At 41.9% G+C, this 17191-nt stretch overlaps 1 protein-coding gene across 3 annotated transcripts in view; it reads right to left on the reverse strand.

Annotated features, from left to right (window-relative positions):
• Positions 1-3979: 3979 nt before the first annotated feature.
• Positions 3980-17191, reverse strand: part of dnai2b (dynein, axonemal, intermediate chain 2b) — a 41859-nt gene continuing 28647 nt past the window's right edge. For all 3 annotated transcript variants that reach the window (XM_078401837.1, XM_078401836.1, XM_078401838.1), the window contains exons 10-14: positions 10834-10969; positions 9382-9528; positions 7072-7296; positions 5014-5061; positions 3980-4129 (exon numbers count right to left, since the gene is read on the reverse strand). In XM_078401837.1, the coding sequence (XP_078257963.1) occupies positions 4115-4129; positions 5014-5061; positions 7072-7296; positions 9382-9528; positions 10834-10969 (571 nt within the window). In that variant the 3' untranslated portion in view covers positions 3980-4114. The remainder of the gene's footprint in view (positions 4130-5013; positions 5062-7071; positions 7297-9381; positions 9529-10833; positions 10970-17191) is intronic.

Raw genomic sequence — 17191 nt, forward strand, 5'->3', positions numbered from 1 at the left:
GGTTTAAGGTGAATGCAGAATGATTTAAGGGGGACCTCAGGCAGAATTTTTCACTCAGACGATAGTCCATATCTGGAATGAGCTGCCAGAGGAAACTATTGGAAGTGGATACAATTACAACCTTTAAAATACATTTGGACAAATTCATGGACAGGATGAGTTTAGAGGTCTCTGAGCCAAATGCAGGCAAATGAGACTAGCCCAATATTCCAACTTGATCAGCACGGACAAGGTGTCCAAAGGGCCTGTTTCCGCGTTGTACAGCTCAATGTTCCTCCACGACTCTCTGAATGCATATTCAAATCTCGGACTTTTGAATTTAATAACTTTGTGAGAGCTTGCTCCTGTGTATAGATGTCCATTAGTTGGCATTCCTAACCCAGGGATAACTGCATCAAGAACTACAGATGATGGAATTTTAAGCAAAATACTAAGTTTTGGAGGACCCAGTGGGTCAGGCAGCATCTGTGGAGGAAATGGACGGTCTGTAGAAGGGTCCTGATTTGAAATGTCATCTGTCCAGTTTCTCGACCCATCGTGTGCCTCCAGCACTTGTTTATCAGTTGAAAATAATAAAGAATGGCTGGTGATCAAATTATAAATATTGAAATTATCAACAGAAAGTTAAAATGCATTCGGTATAATAACTGAACTAATTCGGAGAAAGCTGAACAACATTGCCAGTTTTCACTTCATTCATTATGTCCATAGAAGATAGAACAGAAGAGTACAGCATAAGAACAGGCCCTTTGGCCCACAATGTTTGTGCCGAACATGATTCCTAGACTATCTCTTATCTGCCTGCACGATCTCCATATCGGAATGGAATGGAATACTTTGTTGTCACAAGTGATAAAGCACAGTGAAGTTCTTTGCTTGCCTACACAAGGTATGCCATATCCTTCCTTTCCCTGCAAATCCATGCGGTTATCCAAAAGTCTCTTAAATGCCACAAATGTATCTGCCTCTACCACCACCCCCAGCAGTGGGTTCCAGGCACCCTCCACCGTCTGTGTAAAAAACTTGTTCCTCACATCTCCTTTAAACTTTGCCCCACTCATCCCCTCTGGTCTTTGATTTTCCACCTTAGGAAATAGGTTCTGACTGTCTACCCTATCCAAGCCTGAAATCTGCCTCTGTTTCCAGGAAAGATCTGCTGTACTGAAACACCAAAGAACCATCCAACTCCTGCACCCTCCCAGGAATCACACATCATCCAATATTCAAAGAAAATCTTCATGGAAACTGATTATGCAAAGCATGTTTATTGTTTTAATTAAATATTTGAATAATATTCTTCAAAGTTCCCAGAATTAGCAAATGCCAGTTTGGAAGGGATCTAGAAATCAGTTCACTTATCCATCTATGTGTTCTGGCAATGTGAATTAATGATATTATATTGTCACATATACCTAAGGTAGTGAAAAGTACAGTGAAAAGCTTTGATTTGCATACAACCTAGGCAGTACACAAGTGCTGCCATGTGTTGGTGCCGTCAAAGTTACAAAAAGAACCGAACAGTCCTATCTACAGCCTGCCGCCATTTGTGGCAGCAGCCTCCCCCCTCCTCTCCCCAGTTCCCCCTTTGTTCTCTGCGCGCCCCCCCCCCCCCCCCCCCCAGTTCCCTGTGCCTCCCCCCCAGTTCCTCCTTTGTTCTCGGCAGCCCCCCCCTATGCTGAGTCTCCTGTTGTTCTCTGCATCCCCCTCCCAGTTCCCTCTTTGTTCTCTTTGCAGCCCACCCAGTTCCCCCTTTGTTCTGTGCCCCCCCCCCCGGGTCCCCCTTCATTCTCGGCGCTCCCCCACGCTGGGTCTTCTGTTGTTCTCTGCACCCCCACCCAGTTCCCCTTTTGTTCTCTCTGCACCGCCCCCCCCACCCAGTTCCCCCTTTGCTCTCGGTGCTTTCCCACAATGGGTCCCCCTTTGTTCTTGGCACCCCCCCAGACTGGGTCCCCCTTTGTTCTCGGTGCCCCCCCACAATGGGTCCCCCTTTGTTCTCGGCGCCCCCCCACACTGGGTCCCCCTTTGTTCTCGGTGTCCCCCCACAATGGGTCCCCCTTTGTTCTCGGTGCCCCCCCACAATGGGTCCCCCTTTGTTCTCGGCGCCCCCCCCCACAGTGGGTCCCCCTTTGTTCTTGGCGGTCCACCTCGCTCTTGGTCCCTCCTTGCTCTCAATGGCGCGGTTTCCGTCGGCGCTGCTGGCTCAGGGCCGATTCAGAGTGCGGAGGGCGAGCTGAGCCCAGCAGACAAATCCTCCATCGTCGGTCTGTGGTGGACGACTCCTCCTCCAACATTCAATAACAAGCCTCAATGTGCGTGGCCACTTTTAACAGGTAGTTTGCTGACAGAAATATTATTCAACAGTGTTAGTTGACAACTAGAGTGTTCTTTTGTAAGTACCCAGCTTCTGCATAAGTCATTTGTTATTTTTAGTTCACAGAGATTTGGCCGCTATTTATATGGGGTTTTTTATTGGCAAAGAACGTTCATTCATCAAGAAGGAGGTCAGAGAACTTGTAGACTGCTCTGTGCAAATACAGCTCACGTGTGACCCTCTTTGAATTAAAATAGACTCGGACTTTATTCCTGGGACAACCATGCTGAGAGCTGATCCTACAGAGGTATAAAAATCATGAGTGTAATAGATAGGGGTTTTTCCCAGGGTGGTGGAATCAAAAACTAGAAGGCATGGTTTAAGATGAGAGAGGAAAGATTTAATTGAAATCTGAGGGACTTTTTCCACACAGAGGGCAGTGTGTATATGGAGGTAGTTGAGGCAGGTACAACATTTAAAAGATAGTTGGACAGGTACATGGATAGGGGTGGTTTAGAAGGATAAGGGCCAAATGCAGGCAAATAGGACAAGTTCGGGAAGATGCCTTGGTTGGCATGAACGAGTTGGGTCAAAGGGCCTGTTTCTGTGCTGTACGACTCTAAATTGACCAGCCATTCCAGTCTTCTATTACATGTTTGTCGTTGTTCTTTTGCTTTCCATTGTATGTTGGAATGACACAGAACAGAAAGATTCTAACCAAGTCTTCCAACTAAATAAAAACTACTGCTCATTGAATCTCTGTGATTTTGATTTTCAGTGATGCTGTGGGTCAGAAAGATAGGTGCATATATTCAAAGATGAAAAGCTACTGAGATGTCTGCTATTTTGAGCTCCACAAATCAATTTGCATTCAACCCATTTGATTCACAATGGCAGCAGGTGATTCAAATCTTGATGCCAAACAGGTGAAGTCAGGAGGATTTTAAAATGGATCTAGAGTTAGAGTTGTACAGAAGGCCCAATGCGACAATGACGACAAAGGTACCCCATCTGAGCTAGACCATGTCCCTCTAAATCTTTCCTACCCATTTTCCTGTCCAAATGTCTTTTAAATGCTGTTATTGTACCTGCATCTATTGGGAAAGAAATATGGGAATGTGGGAGGCTGAGGGGTGAACTTATTGAGGTGTACAAGATCACGAGGGGCATGGATAAAGTGAATGCTCAGTCTTTTTCCTGGGATGGAGGATTCTAAAACTAGAGAACATAGGTTTAAGGTGATAGGGGAGGGATCTCAGCGACATCATTATAATTCAGAGGGTAGTCTGTATCTGAGATTAACTGCCAGAAAAAGATATAGAAATGGATACAATTACAACTTTTAAAGATATTTGGGCATATATACGGATAGGAAGGGTTTAGAGGGCTTTGGGGCAATTGGGACTGGACAAGGTGGGTGAAGTGCCTGTTTCCATGATGTGCAAGCTATGACTTAAAGTAGGTTCCCTTGTCTTAGGTGAGAGCTCAGACAGGAGACTTTACAGTTTTGGTCAAGAATATTAGGAAACTTGTTTGGCAACTGAAATGACATTGCTGCTTCACTACAAATATTTTACAATGACAAAGAAATAGAGGCTGTAAAATACAGAGTGAATCCTTTATTTAAAAATAACTGCACAAACAATATTTTGAATACATTCACGTAATATGAAAATAGGTGCATATAACTTCAGGGGGCAAAGCTAATATCCAAGTTGTGAGATTGTGGTCGTTGGTGTTCCAGTAGCAGGGAAACACATCTACTGCAGTCGACTGGTACTGTGAACCGCTCGCATTTTCAGATCAGAAGTCATCCATCTAAAAAAAGAAACATGGAAACATAGAAAATAGGTGCAGGAGGAGGCCATTCAGACCTTCGAGCCAGCACCGCCATTCATTGTGATCATGGCTGTTCGTCCACAATCAATAAACCGTGCCTGCCTTCTCCCCATAAGGGCGGCATGGTAGCGCAGCGGTAGAGTTGCTGCTTTACAGCGAATGCAGCACCGGAGACTCAGGTTCCATCCTGACTACGGGTGCTGTACTGTAAGGAGTTTGTATGTTCTCCCCGTGACCTGCGTGGGTTTTCTCCGAGATCTTCGGTTTCCTCCCACACTCCAAAGACGTACAGGTATGTAGGTTAATTGACTGGGTAAATGTGAAAATTGTCCCTAGTGTGTGTAGGATAGTGTTAATAGTGTTAGTGTGCGGGGATCGCTGGGCGGAGCGGACTTGGTGGGCCGAAAAGGCCTGTTTCCGCGCTGTATCTGAAATATGAAAATATTCCTTGATTCCACTAGCCCCTAGAGGTCTATCTAACATTCTAAGACAATGACTTTTAGAACTTGTCAGAGATGTGCAGGTACCAGACAACAAACTCCAGTGGCATCTCTGAAATAAACCTTTGGAACACCATCTAAACAAGCAATTTACAACTTCACTCTGTTTTGAAAGCCCCATTTTAATACTAATGTTAATCACCAATCCTTTTCATTGACAATTGGAAGTGTGGCAAGAGACACACAGGAGGATTTCACCATTCAGCTGTGCCTCAAAGTAATCGGTGAATAATTGAAACACTGTGCTTCATAATTAGATTTTAAACCCTGCCTAAAGAATTTAATTAACCCAAAAATCTGTGAAAATTTGTCATGATGTGATTTGTTTGGAATTTGAAGAGATCCACAAGAGGCTGTTCTCACCTCATCTTCATCCTCGTCCTCGTCCTCCTCATCCTCGGACCAGGATTCCTGCAAGGATGAAACAACCTGGTTTCAAAACTCAGAAACACGTTATGTAGTCCCAGCATCAACTCCCACTTGTATATTCAAGATCTTATGCCAATAAAGAAAGACACCTTGGATAGATACTAAAAGCTGGAATAATTCTGTGGGTCAGGCAGCATCTCTGGAGAAAAGGAATAGGTGATGCTTTAAGTCAAGACGTTTCTTCCGACCATCTCAACCCAAAACGTCACCTGTTCCTTTTCTCCAGAGATGCTGCCTGACCCGCTGAGTTATTCCAGCATTCTGTGTCTATCTTTGGTGTAGCCAGCATTTGCAGTTCCTTCCTGCACATTCCCTCTATTCGTTCCCTTTTATAGACACTCGTCTGTTTAAATACCTTTACATAGTTTGTTCTCGTATTTCATTTTTTGCCCTTTCTCAACTTTTGATCATCCTTTGCAGTTTCTAACTTTTTCTTAACGCTCAAGATCATGACTCTCCCTGGCATTGTAACCTTCAATATTTTACACATCCCTTAACCCACTACACAAGAAAGATGTCTGATTTCCTCTCCACTTTACCTCCCTGTCCTATTCCCAGCAAGGGTGTGTGGTTAGGCACTCCAGGGTCCCTCTGTCCTGCAGTTTTCAGAAGCATACCATTCTCAGTGAGTTATCTTACTTGCCTTGCTCTCAATAAATGTCTGACCTCACACTTGTAGGAATTGAATTCTAGTTGCACAAAACATCTCTGCCTCTCGGCTCACCCACTCTCGCATCTTTCTCAACACTTATGTCAGTTCAGATCAACTACCAGAAATGTTGGTCTCTGACGTGCATCTCCAGAAGTTGTGCTTGGCCGTGATATATGTCAGAGCATGGAAACAGTCCTTCTGCCCACCGTCCAGGCCAACCATCATGCACCCGCGTACATGAATCCAATTTTAATCTTCCCACATTCCCATCAACTCTACCAGATGCAAATGTTCACCTTCATACGCGAGACAATTTACAGTAGCCAATTCATTTAACATTCTGCACGCCACTGGGAATTTGGGAAGAAACCGGAGCATGCAATCACAGGAAAACATACAAACTCCACGTCGACAGCACCAGAGGTCAGGAGTTAAGCCAAGCCATTGGAGCTTTGAAGGTGCTACTCTTCGAGTTGTGTCATGTTGTCACCCCTTCCTGGCCAATCTGCTGGTTGAGAGAGGTTTAAAATCGGCAGCATCTGTGGAAGGAGACTGAAGAAGGGTCCTGACTCAAAACGTCATCTGTTCATTCCTTCCACAGATGCTGCCTGTTCCGCTGAGTTCCTGCATCACTTTACTTTTTGTTTCTCGAGGTGATCCTGATTAGTGAGCATTTGAATGTTTGGAATAACAATATTAGAATGGGAACATTCATCAAGCAGCAGCCTTCACAGCTTTTACAGGTAAATTTATAAAGGAAATTTATAATTTATTTGGAAATTTATTTGGAAATTATATAATTTCCAAATTTCCAAAAATATGTATGTATTTACGATGTATCATAAAGTGGAAGGGAGGTTGGTTTGCGTGATGGTCTGATGCAGCCCAGCCCATTGCACAAACCAACCTCCCTTCTATTGACACCTTTCACACTGCCTCAGAAAGGCCACCAGCGTAATCACAGGCCAATCTCACCTCAGTCACTCCATCTTTTCCCCTCTCCCATCAAGCAAGAGGTACAGAAGGGTGACAACGCACACCTCCAGATTCAGGGATAGTTTTCCAGCTGAACCATCCTATCACCAACTGGAAAGCAGTCCTGACCTCCCATCTACCTCATTGGAGACCTTCGGACTATCGTCAGACTTCGCTGGACTTAATCTTGCACTAAACGTTATTTCCTTTATTCTTTATCTAAAATACTGTGGATGGCTTAATTGTAATCATCTATAGTCTTTCCACTGACTGGACTGCACGTAGCAAAAAAGCTTCCACTGTACTTCGGTATACGTGACAATAAACTAAATTATATTAAAAATGGAAACATCTTCTGTTCTTACCTTACTGTCTTCCATTTTTTCCAATTCAAACCTGTCTTTTTCTTGTGCAATAGTTTCGAAGAACGTTTTCTCAGCGTTGGCGATTTTGTATTCGATGGTGTCCTCCTCGTCCTCTGCTTGGTGGTCCACCACCTTCTCCTGGTCAGACTTAGCTCGTTCCTTTGCCCGCATCTCACGCAGGCGTGATTCGAGAATCTTCTCCCGCTTTGTCTCCCGCTCAAACATCTAAAATTTCAACAAAATATTTTTAGAATAGTTTAATGAAGAAACCCTTCACTTGATCAATTATTCTATTTTAATATTAATATGTTACCGTTCCTCAGTATTTTACTCCTCAGTACTCAGTGAAAATGATTTGTCTGTCTGTGAGCACAATGTGCACATAAAACTAGTCTTCGGAAACATAGATTTTAACACAGAATTGACAAGTCATTTAATACTATTTCAATTCCACATCACATCTCCAAACTCATGACTCAAAATTCCTGATGCTTTACTAGAAACATAATATTTTCTAAAGTAAACTTCTCACATTTGACTGGTTTTCTATGTTACCACCAGTTATTATTTTGTTTTACTATGGCCTGACAATCTGTGAAAAGGCCTCCCTTGTAATCTCGACATTCTTGAATGAAGTGATCTTAAGTTGCTGATGTGCAGGGTACATTATGATGATAGTTATCTAATTGGGGATAATCTCTAGTTTGCACTTGCTTAATTCATTAAGATGATACTATGAAGAGAATGACTTTGGGTCAACATCTCATTTTATAGGCATACCTATTAAAATAATTCCTGTCTTCTGTAAAAATTCTTGGCTGGTACAGACACAATATAAATCGCAGAACTGCCAAGTCTTGTGACATTTTGATGATTCCATTGGAAACGTTGAAATGTACATATTAAACTGCAGCAGCGCAAGACCAAGATTAGATTGAATAAAACAACATCTCAAGAGTTCATGCTTTTGACATTCTCTAGAAAGCAAACTAACTAGTGTGAGAGTAAGCTAACCTTGCGGACATAAACACTAAGGGCAGGACCTGTGAGGAAATATTTGCAGTTTTACACAGAAACAGGAGAGATAATTAAAGCTATAAAGTATTTGCATTTTGAAAATTGCTGTGTTTTACACTTTAATGGCAAGAGCTAATGACACTGGTGACACTGTTTCTACAAAACCTACTCTAATGTAGAGTTCGATTAGCAGAACATAGTGCTGGGGGAACTAAGTGGATCAGGCTTGCTGAGTTCCTGTAGCACTGTATTTGCTCCAGATTGCTGGTAGAGCTGTTTCCTCCCACATCCCAAAGACGTGCAGTTTAATTAGCATCTGTAAATTGCTCCTGCTGTGTACTGAGTAGATGACAAAGTGGGATAACATAGAACTCGTATGAAGGGGTGATCGATGGTCAGCATGCACTCTGTGGACCAAAGGGCCTGTTTCCATGCTATATCTCTAAACTCATTAAGGAATAGTTTGCACATCTTTCCTCTGATGGAATATTTGTCAGATGTAAAAACAAATGATTTGAAAAAAAATCTCCAGTTTATTGAGTTCTGAGGCAGACTGAACTAAAACAATGTAATAACTATACTTGGCTACATCATTTCATTAATGGAAAATAATAGAATTTACTTGATTGTGAACTAGAGTCAGAGAACCAAATAGCCCTACAGTTATTTTCTTACAAGTCTGAAGAAGAGTCTCGACCCGAAACGTCACCCACTCCTTCTCTCCAGAGATGCTGCCTGACCCGCTGAGTTACTCCAGCATTTTGTGTCCACCTTCAATTTGAACCAGCATCTGCAGTTATTTTCCTACACACATAGCCCTACGGCTCAACTTGTCCATGCCACACAGTGGGCTGGTTGCATAGTCCTCTAACCCTTTTGACCTAATAGATTTAAATTTGGATAGATCATTCAGACAAGTTATGAAAAGGTCAGATAGAACTGGTAACCAAGACGTTCATGTGCGAGCATCTTTCGTTTTTTGGTTTGATATTTCACCCATCTACAACAAGCAAAACTTCAAGTAAACAGCAAATGTTGCTGCGATGATTTTATGTGAACTATTACCCACAGTTTCAGCCATGGTTGGAACTTTGAAGAAAGCTCTTATATGTGGCAGACCCAAAAAGCCAGAGTAATTCAGCGGGACAGGCAGCATCTCTGGAGGGAAGGAATGGGCGACGTTTCAGGTCGAGACCCTTCTTTATCCTCCCTCTTCTGTGTGGTAGTTTTACTGAAATTATTCTTAATTGCAGGCGGACTAGAAATGGACACCGTGCTAACTAGAACACTTACGGCATTCGCAATTGTTTTTTCTTGCTTCAGGTAAGCATAAAAACTGGATGAAAACTCGAGCAAGGTTGTTGTACCCTGCTGAGAACCACAGGCAAGGAATTGTCCGTTGTCTTGGATACGCAAGCTGTACAGAGGGTCATCGCACACCTGATTGGATGGAGAGAAGTGGGGATTGGGGGGAAATAGGGGGAATTAATGAAATGTATATAGGGAAAATGTCAAGATTCGGCAATGTGAATACAAAATTTTAGACAAAATGATACGCAAAATAGATTGTCCCTTTTAAACCAGCCCCACATTTAAATACATTTCAATAGGGGTAAAGTTTTTATTTTTGCGTTACATCAGTGTAGAAGGAAAGCTACTCACAACTCGAAACTTTGATGGCGAATTTAAATTTACCCCTCGCTAATCACAATCCTTTTAAAAAAACATCCACCACTAATTGAGATACTTCCTCTTTTCTTCACAAGATGATGGCATTTCTATCGAGACCACCATCTCATGCCCCTCACTACTTGCTCCTGAGATGGTAATGCGGAGTAGCACTCTTGAACCAGTCCAGTCCTTGATGATTAAGGTTCTCCCATTACCATAACAAGTACCAGGGACGTGACCCGTTGATGAAGGACCTGTCACGTCAAGGTGGCATACGCTTTGGAAGGAAATGTGAAGCTCCAATCCCCCCCATCGCTATTCTGCCAGGTGAATTAGAGGTTGTGGGTTTCGGAAGGACTATCAACAAAACTTCAGTGAATTACTGTACTGTACTTTGTAGGCTATAGATCTTGTGACCATGAACAACTCATGATGTAGGGAATTAACATTTAGGGCAGAGATGAGATGGTTTATAAGGTGATACCACAAAAACAATTGAAACAAGGGCACCAGAGCTACTAATTTAAAGCTTGCTTCCATGACAGTAGAAGTACCATCGTAACAAGTTTGTTCAATTGAGTTAACAGTGATTCAAATAAAACAAAAGGCTAGCAGATTGGGCATGGTGAACTGAAGAACCGCTAGCATAGTTAAAAGCTTTGTAACCTTTCATTCCATTACTTCAGCAGGAATCTCCCTCAAAGATAATTCTTCCTTCAGAAGCCTTTGTGGATGTCAGTTCCAAAGACTCAGAAACTTTTTTTGCCTTGCCTCTGCCTTAAATGGACAATATCTCCTAGATTATCTTAGAAGAATATTCTCTCCACTTCTTTGCACTTTGCATGTTTCACGTGGTGTGAACCTTATGCTCTTTATCTTAGTTCGAGATTCAACTGTGAATAAAATGATATTTTATTATTTCAGATACTTTTATGTGTTTAGATTTCCTTGACTGAACTGCTTGAGCTTTGGAAATGTTGCTTTGGGAAGGCTTTTTCCCATTAGTTTCTCTTTATGGATTTTTGATAAACAAAACATGATGCAACTCTTCCTAACGCTGAGCAATACGTGTACCTTAATGTTGAGTGTAGCCTCGCTGTGCTTAAATGACAAATCCCAGGCATCAACAGTACCATCCATTTTGCATGTGTAGAAGACAGTTGGCCTTACAGGGCTCCAACATCCGTCTGTCAGGTTAGACATATGATATCTGAAACAAAAATCAGCAGATGGAATATGATCAGTTCTTGTTAAAGAAGCCTTTTCCATGATGACAACAAAAATCTGCAACCTTTCTCCTCAATTCCACTGAATTTCCTCTGGAATGCCTGACCTCTGCATCTTGGCCTTCTCCAGCAAAATCCAGGAGCTTGTTTGTGTTGGACCGTCTAGCTACCCCAGACAAGATTACTGTCATAAGAATAGATATGACTGACCATTCGCTCTCTTCAGCAACTTTCCCACTTCCAACCTGGTGGAAAGGCTGGCTTGCTAAAGGGGAACCAGATAAAGGGAAACCACAATGATAGTGAGGTTCCTCATTGAAGATCTGAAGAAAATGTTCCATGCTATAATAGAAGCATACGTTAGAATGTTGTTCTCCTTATCCTCCAGCAATGTGGCACCTTCCTCAGATGGATGGGCACCCACGTGTTTCTCTGAATCCTGTGATTTCAGCACGGGCCAATGTCAGATGTTGCTGACAGTCACATTCAGCAGATTATGCAAAGATCAATCAATCACACACTTACATTTTGTTTTTAAAGTAACAACTCCCTCTACCATCCCCCACTCCTCTCCATCTAGTCTGAATTGAAAGGAATTTTCAGCAGCAGAAATATACTGAGATACACAAATCAGTCAGATATAATGATAGTGCAGTGTCTGGGAAATTGAAGTGAATGGAGATGAAAACCACAGGCAAACTGGATGAACAGCATCTTGTGTTCCTCTTGAGAAGCCTACAGCCCATCGGTGAAAATCGCATGGTCACACTGCCTGATTTTAATTTTCTAAATACCCTGTGACGTCCTGGTGGGTTCCAGCATTTTCCTAGTGTCAAACTGGTACATTATCTCCTGGTTTCTGTCTCCTACTGTTTTTGAACAGGGGTGTTATATTTGTCAATTTCCACCAATTGGGATCTTTCCAAAATCTATAGCATCTTGAAAATAGCAAAATTAATTAATCCACATAAAGAACCTTGATGACAAAATATTGTAACTGATGTGTAGTTTCATCAGGTACTGTATTAGTATGATTCTCCAAGAAGAAGTAAAAACTCATCTTTCTTAATACAGCAGTTAATGCACACAGAGGGTGGTGGGTATATGGAACGAGCTGCCAGAGGAGGTAGTTGAGGCAGGGACTATAACAAAATTTAGGCGACACCTGGACAGGTACATGGATAGGAAAAGTTTGTTGAGATATGGGGCAAACGTGGGCAAATGGAACTAATGTGGATGGGCATGTTAGTCAGCAAGGGCGAGTTGGTCTGAGGAGCCTGTTTCCATGCTGTGTGACTCTTTGACTCTGTGTATAAATTCCTGGTTAACATTCAAGATAATTCTCCATTGGGGAACTGGGAAGAATAGCTCACGGCTATTATAACAGACACTCCGCAAATAACCAGGAAACCCTGATAGGATAGAAACAAATATATTATGGATATAAAAAGTGCTGGAGGAACTCAAAGGGGTCAGACAGCATCTGTGGAAAGGATGGAAAGACGATGTTTCAGGTCAAGAGCATTCTTCAGACTGGAGGAATGGATGGTTGAGTTCCTTCAGCACTTTGTATTTTGCTCAAGATTCCGGCATCTGCAGTTCTTTGTGCTCCCCATATTATATATCTATTTTCTGAAATAAAAATATGATCTTCTTTCAGTGCTGAAATAAAGCATTTTATACTAAGATGTGATTTAAAAAAAACACATTTGGTCAGTGGACTAATAATATTGCATCTCTACACTTTAGAGATACTGCGTGGAAATAGGCCCTTTGGGCCTACCAAGTCTGTGCCAACCAGCGATCACCCCTTACATTAGCACTATCCTACACACTAGAGACAATTTTACAACTTACTGAAGCCAATTAATCTACAAACATGTACGTCATTGAAGTGTGGGAGGAAAGCCACACAGTCACAGAGAGAACATATACACTCCGTACAGACAGCACCCAGTTAGGATCAAACCTGGGTCTCTGGCTCTGTAAGGCAGCAACTCCACGCCATTGTGCCATCCCTATAATCTAGTTTAAAATGCTGTCCAACAGATAGGGCATTTTATATTCAACCATATTAACATTGTCTATTTCAACAAATTTCTTAACTGCAGAACATGGGTAATGAACATATCAGGCCTGCTTATGTCCAACATAAAATTATGTCCAATTCCTCTGAGTTTAAGGACTTTTGTAAATCCTGTGAAAGATTAAGTCCCACTCCCCCAGTTTAGTCACAAAGGCCTGAAATAGGTGAATTTTGTTCATTACCCGAGTCAAACAATAAACGCTCTACAGTTGCAAATGTTGGTTATCCAGACGGTATCTTAATCCCACTCACTCCTGAAAACAACTTAGAAGAAGTTTCAGAGCCAAGTGATCGATTGTGTGAAGGCAACACGACAGTCTTTTCTGTTGCTGTAACAGAATATCAGTGGGATACAGGTCCAAAATGACCAGGCATGCACACAGAGTACATCCATATAACATTACCGTGGCCTTGTCTTCTCAATGGTGCAGCTCAAAATTCATGCCAATTTATACTGAACTCAATGCCAGTTGCATAGAAGTGTAACGTAGACCTCACAGAAGCAGCCAATCTCCAGTTAATGGTCATATACATTCACTGTGCCACAAAACAGTTGCTAACATTCATTTTCAATATGAATAGACAATAGACAATAGACAATAGGTGCAGGAGTAGGCCATTCAGCCCTTCGAGCCAGCACCGTCATTCAATGCGATCATGGCTGATCACTCTCAATCAGTACCCCGTTCCTGCCTTCTCCCCATACCAAGAAAGGTAAATGCAATAGAGCTGACAGGGAACTTAAATGTCAGTGTTCTCGCCTCTAATTCAATCCCTTTGCTGACCCAGTAAAGTTGTTATGAACCACTTAATGCAGTACAAGTCTCTCATAATTTCATGTTTATTGGATTATTATTTCACATGTGTTTTCTTACAGTAGAAGTGGTTGGAACATGTTTGGTAACATTTTTTAAATATTGTGTAACACCTGTTCACGATGGTTCTGGAATGAAATTTAATGCAGGGAATAGATAGGGTGAAGCATAGAAACATTTACCCAGAGTAGAACCAATCAAGAACCAGGGGACACAGGTTTAAGGTGAGAGGGGAAAGATTTAATGGGATCCTGAGGGGCAACTTTTTCACACAGAGGGTGGTGGAGGAACAAGCCTCCAGAAACATTAGTCGAGGAAGGTACTATAACGACATTTAAAAGACATTTGGACAGGTACATGGATAGGAAAGGTTTAGAGGAATGTGGGCCAAACACGGGCAGGTGGGACTAAGTGTAGATGGGGCATCTTGGTTGGCATGGGCAAGTTGGGCCAAAGGGCCTGTTTCCATGCTGTATGCTCCATGCTCTGACTAGAGCAGCCCTACATAGAATGCCTACTGTTCTAACTTGTGGTTAAAGCTGGTCCCAATCAAAAGAGAACTGGGATTTGTGTTACGGCTTAACAACCTGAGCGCATCCTAAATATCTCACGTCCAAAGCAGTCCTTGCAAATCTATGCAAGGAAATCATATTTAATGCTGCTTAATCACGAGGGAAAGTTGGTAGATCACTATAAAATAAATTACAAAGATTGAATTAAACAAGGCACTTCCAAAAAGCTTTAGTACAAAAAACAGTTAAATATATCATCTTTCTATGAATTTTATTCTGAGAATATAGTAATCTGAGGATTTGTGTTTTGTTAGGGAGTTTTTGTGTAAAATAAATGAAATGGACTTCCAAGTGGTATTCCTGCCTTTTACCGATTACCCTAAAAATCTATTTTCTGTATTTCTTGCCCAATTCCATTTCGAAAGCCCTGACTGGCTTGTTTCTTCAATTTTTACAATTTCAATTCTTCATTATAAAATTTCTCCGAATGTCATTAAGTTTCTCCCTCGCCTTGTTTTTTACAAGCCTTTCCACCAGCGATGTTAGAATGACAGGCAGGCATTTGCCTGACATGTTCTTACACCTACTTATGTCACCATCCTCTGGCAACCACTCTACCTCTGTCCTCTATCAGGGGAAAATGTCACATTTATGGCAAGTCCTTTTTGCAATTTCCATCCTCACTTCCGTTAGGAGGCATCTTACCTGGCTCAGGTGACTTAGTTTCTTCATGGATCAGCAGCCCACCTGTTGCCTTTTCCTTACCAATGACAACTTCCTCATTTTTACTAAATTTGATACACTGACAGTACCTTTGATGTGCTCTGATTCACAAGACCTCATGCAAATAATCTCAGTTGCATGCAGGTATTCTGCAATTCAGATCCAGTGTCTACTCTGAGATGTTTGGAGATAATAAGTTGATTTAAAGCTCAAGAACGCTAGAAAATCGGAGCAGGGGTAGGCCGCCATCCAATATGATCACAGCTGGTCTATCGGACCTCCACCACTCTTTGGGGCAAGGAATAACAGAGATTCGCTACTCTGAGAGAAGCAATATCTGCAAACAACACAAAGTATTGGAGGAACTCAGCAGGTTAGGCAGCATCTGTGGAGAGAACGTACAGATGACATTTCAGAATGGGTCCCTTCTTCAACAGATAAACAGACAGCCTGGCTCAAAATATCGTCTGCCTATTCCTGCCACACTGAAGAAGGACCCCAACCTGTAACGTCAGCTGTTCATGTTCTCCTCAGATACTGTCTGAGCTGCTGAGAGACTCCAGCACTTTGTGTCTTTTTTGTAAACCAGCACCTGCAGATCCTTGTATCTCCCTCCACAGATATTGCCTGACCCACTGAGTTCCTCTAGTACTTTGTGTTTTGTTTAAGATTCCAGCATCTGCAGTTTCTTGTGTCTCCAAATATATACGCAGCTCAGTTTTAAATGACCTGTTTACATATCTGTTGTGCTGCTGCTAATAAGAATTTCATTGTTCCGTTTTGGGACAAATGACAAAACACTTGTGACTCTTGACTTATGTTACAGCAGCTATTTCCCTTGTTCATGATTCTCCCACGGTTCACACCCCTTTAGGACCGTATATATTTGAATAAGGTCACCTCTCGTTGCTCTAAATTATCCCACTCGCCAAAACTTCAAATCACCCTTAGGTTTCGCTTTCAATAATAAGTTTATCTTTATTTGTGGAATATCTTGGAGCCATTACCGAGGTCCACATTCTTTGCAAATTGAAATTTTACAGCACAGTGAGCAATCTGAACATGCTGTTCAATACTATGGTAACTTTTATTTGGTGATACATTGTTCCATAAAAGGCAGGGTTTGAATGCTGTAAACGGACACCATGGGAATGGAAGCAAACAGCTGGGGCGTGGCAATTAATACGTTGGCGAGTGAATTCTGTGGTGTCTCAATATTCATCTTCCCTGTTCTGAGCATGAAGGGGTGTTAACTTTTGTACGATGACATAACTCATCAGATGTGGCATAGTTGCTCTATTTCTGCACCGTTTGGTGGAAAATAAGACTGAAATGTCAATTCTATTAAAATTTGAAATAACTTATAATTTACCTTGAACTGCCATGAACATACTATTGCACAAAGGTTTCCATGACCACTATCATGATTATACATTGAACGTCCGACTAAATTCCATTGAGTTCCAACAACATTGAGGCGTGGGCAATTGAATTGTAAACAAAAGCAAATCTTTTGGATTTAATTTTCCAAACCCAGTAAATACACCAATTGACTGAAGTTGCACATACAAATCTGATATATTAAACTATAAAAATGGTTAAGAAAACAAATTAATATACATTTGAATGTAATATGAAAATATCTGTTAGTAGACTGCTGTATTCTTGCTGCATCACAATGTTTCCTTAAAACTACCGTCGAACTAAACAGCACAGAAACAGGTCATTCGGCCCACCTTGTCCATGCCAACCAAGTTGGCATTATGGACTAGTTCCATTTGCCTGCATTAGGTACATATCTATCTAAACCCTTTTTATCCATAGATCTGTCCAAACATCTGTTGAAATTCTCATCGAAGGTATTTATTCACAAAATGCTGGAGTAACTCAGCAGGTCAGGCAGCATCTCGGGAGAGAAGGAATGGGTGACGTTTCGGGTCGAGACCCTTCTTCAGACTGAAGAAGAGTCTGAAGAAGGGTCTCGACCCGAAACGTCACCCATTCCTTCTCTCCCGAGATGCTGCCTGAGCTGCTGAGTTACTCCAGCATTTTGTGAATAAATACCTTCGA

This window comes from Rhinoraja longicauda, chromosome 6, assembly GCF_053455715.1.
Source record: "Rhinoraja longicauda isolate Sanriku21f chromosome 6, sRhiLon1.1, whole genome shotgun sequence".
In the NCBI taxonomy this organism is placed as follows: Eukaryota; Metazoa; Chordata; class Chondrichthyes; order Rajiformes; family Arhynchobatidae; genus Rhinoraja; species Rhinoraja longicauda.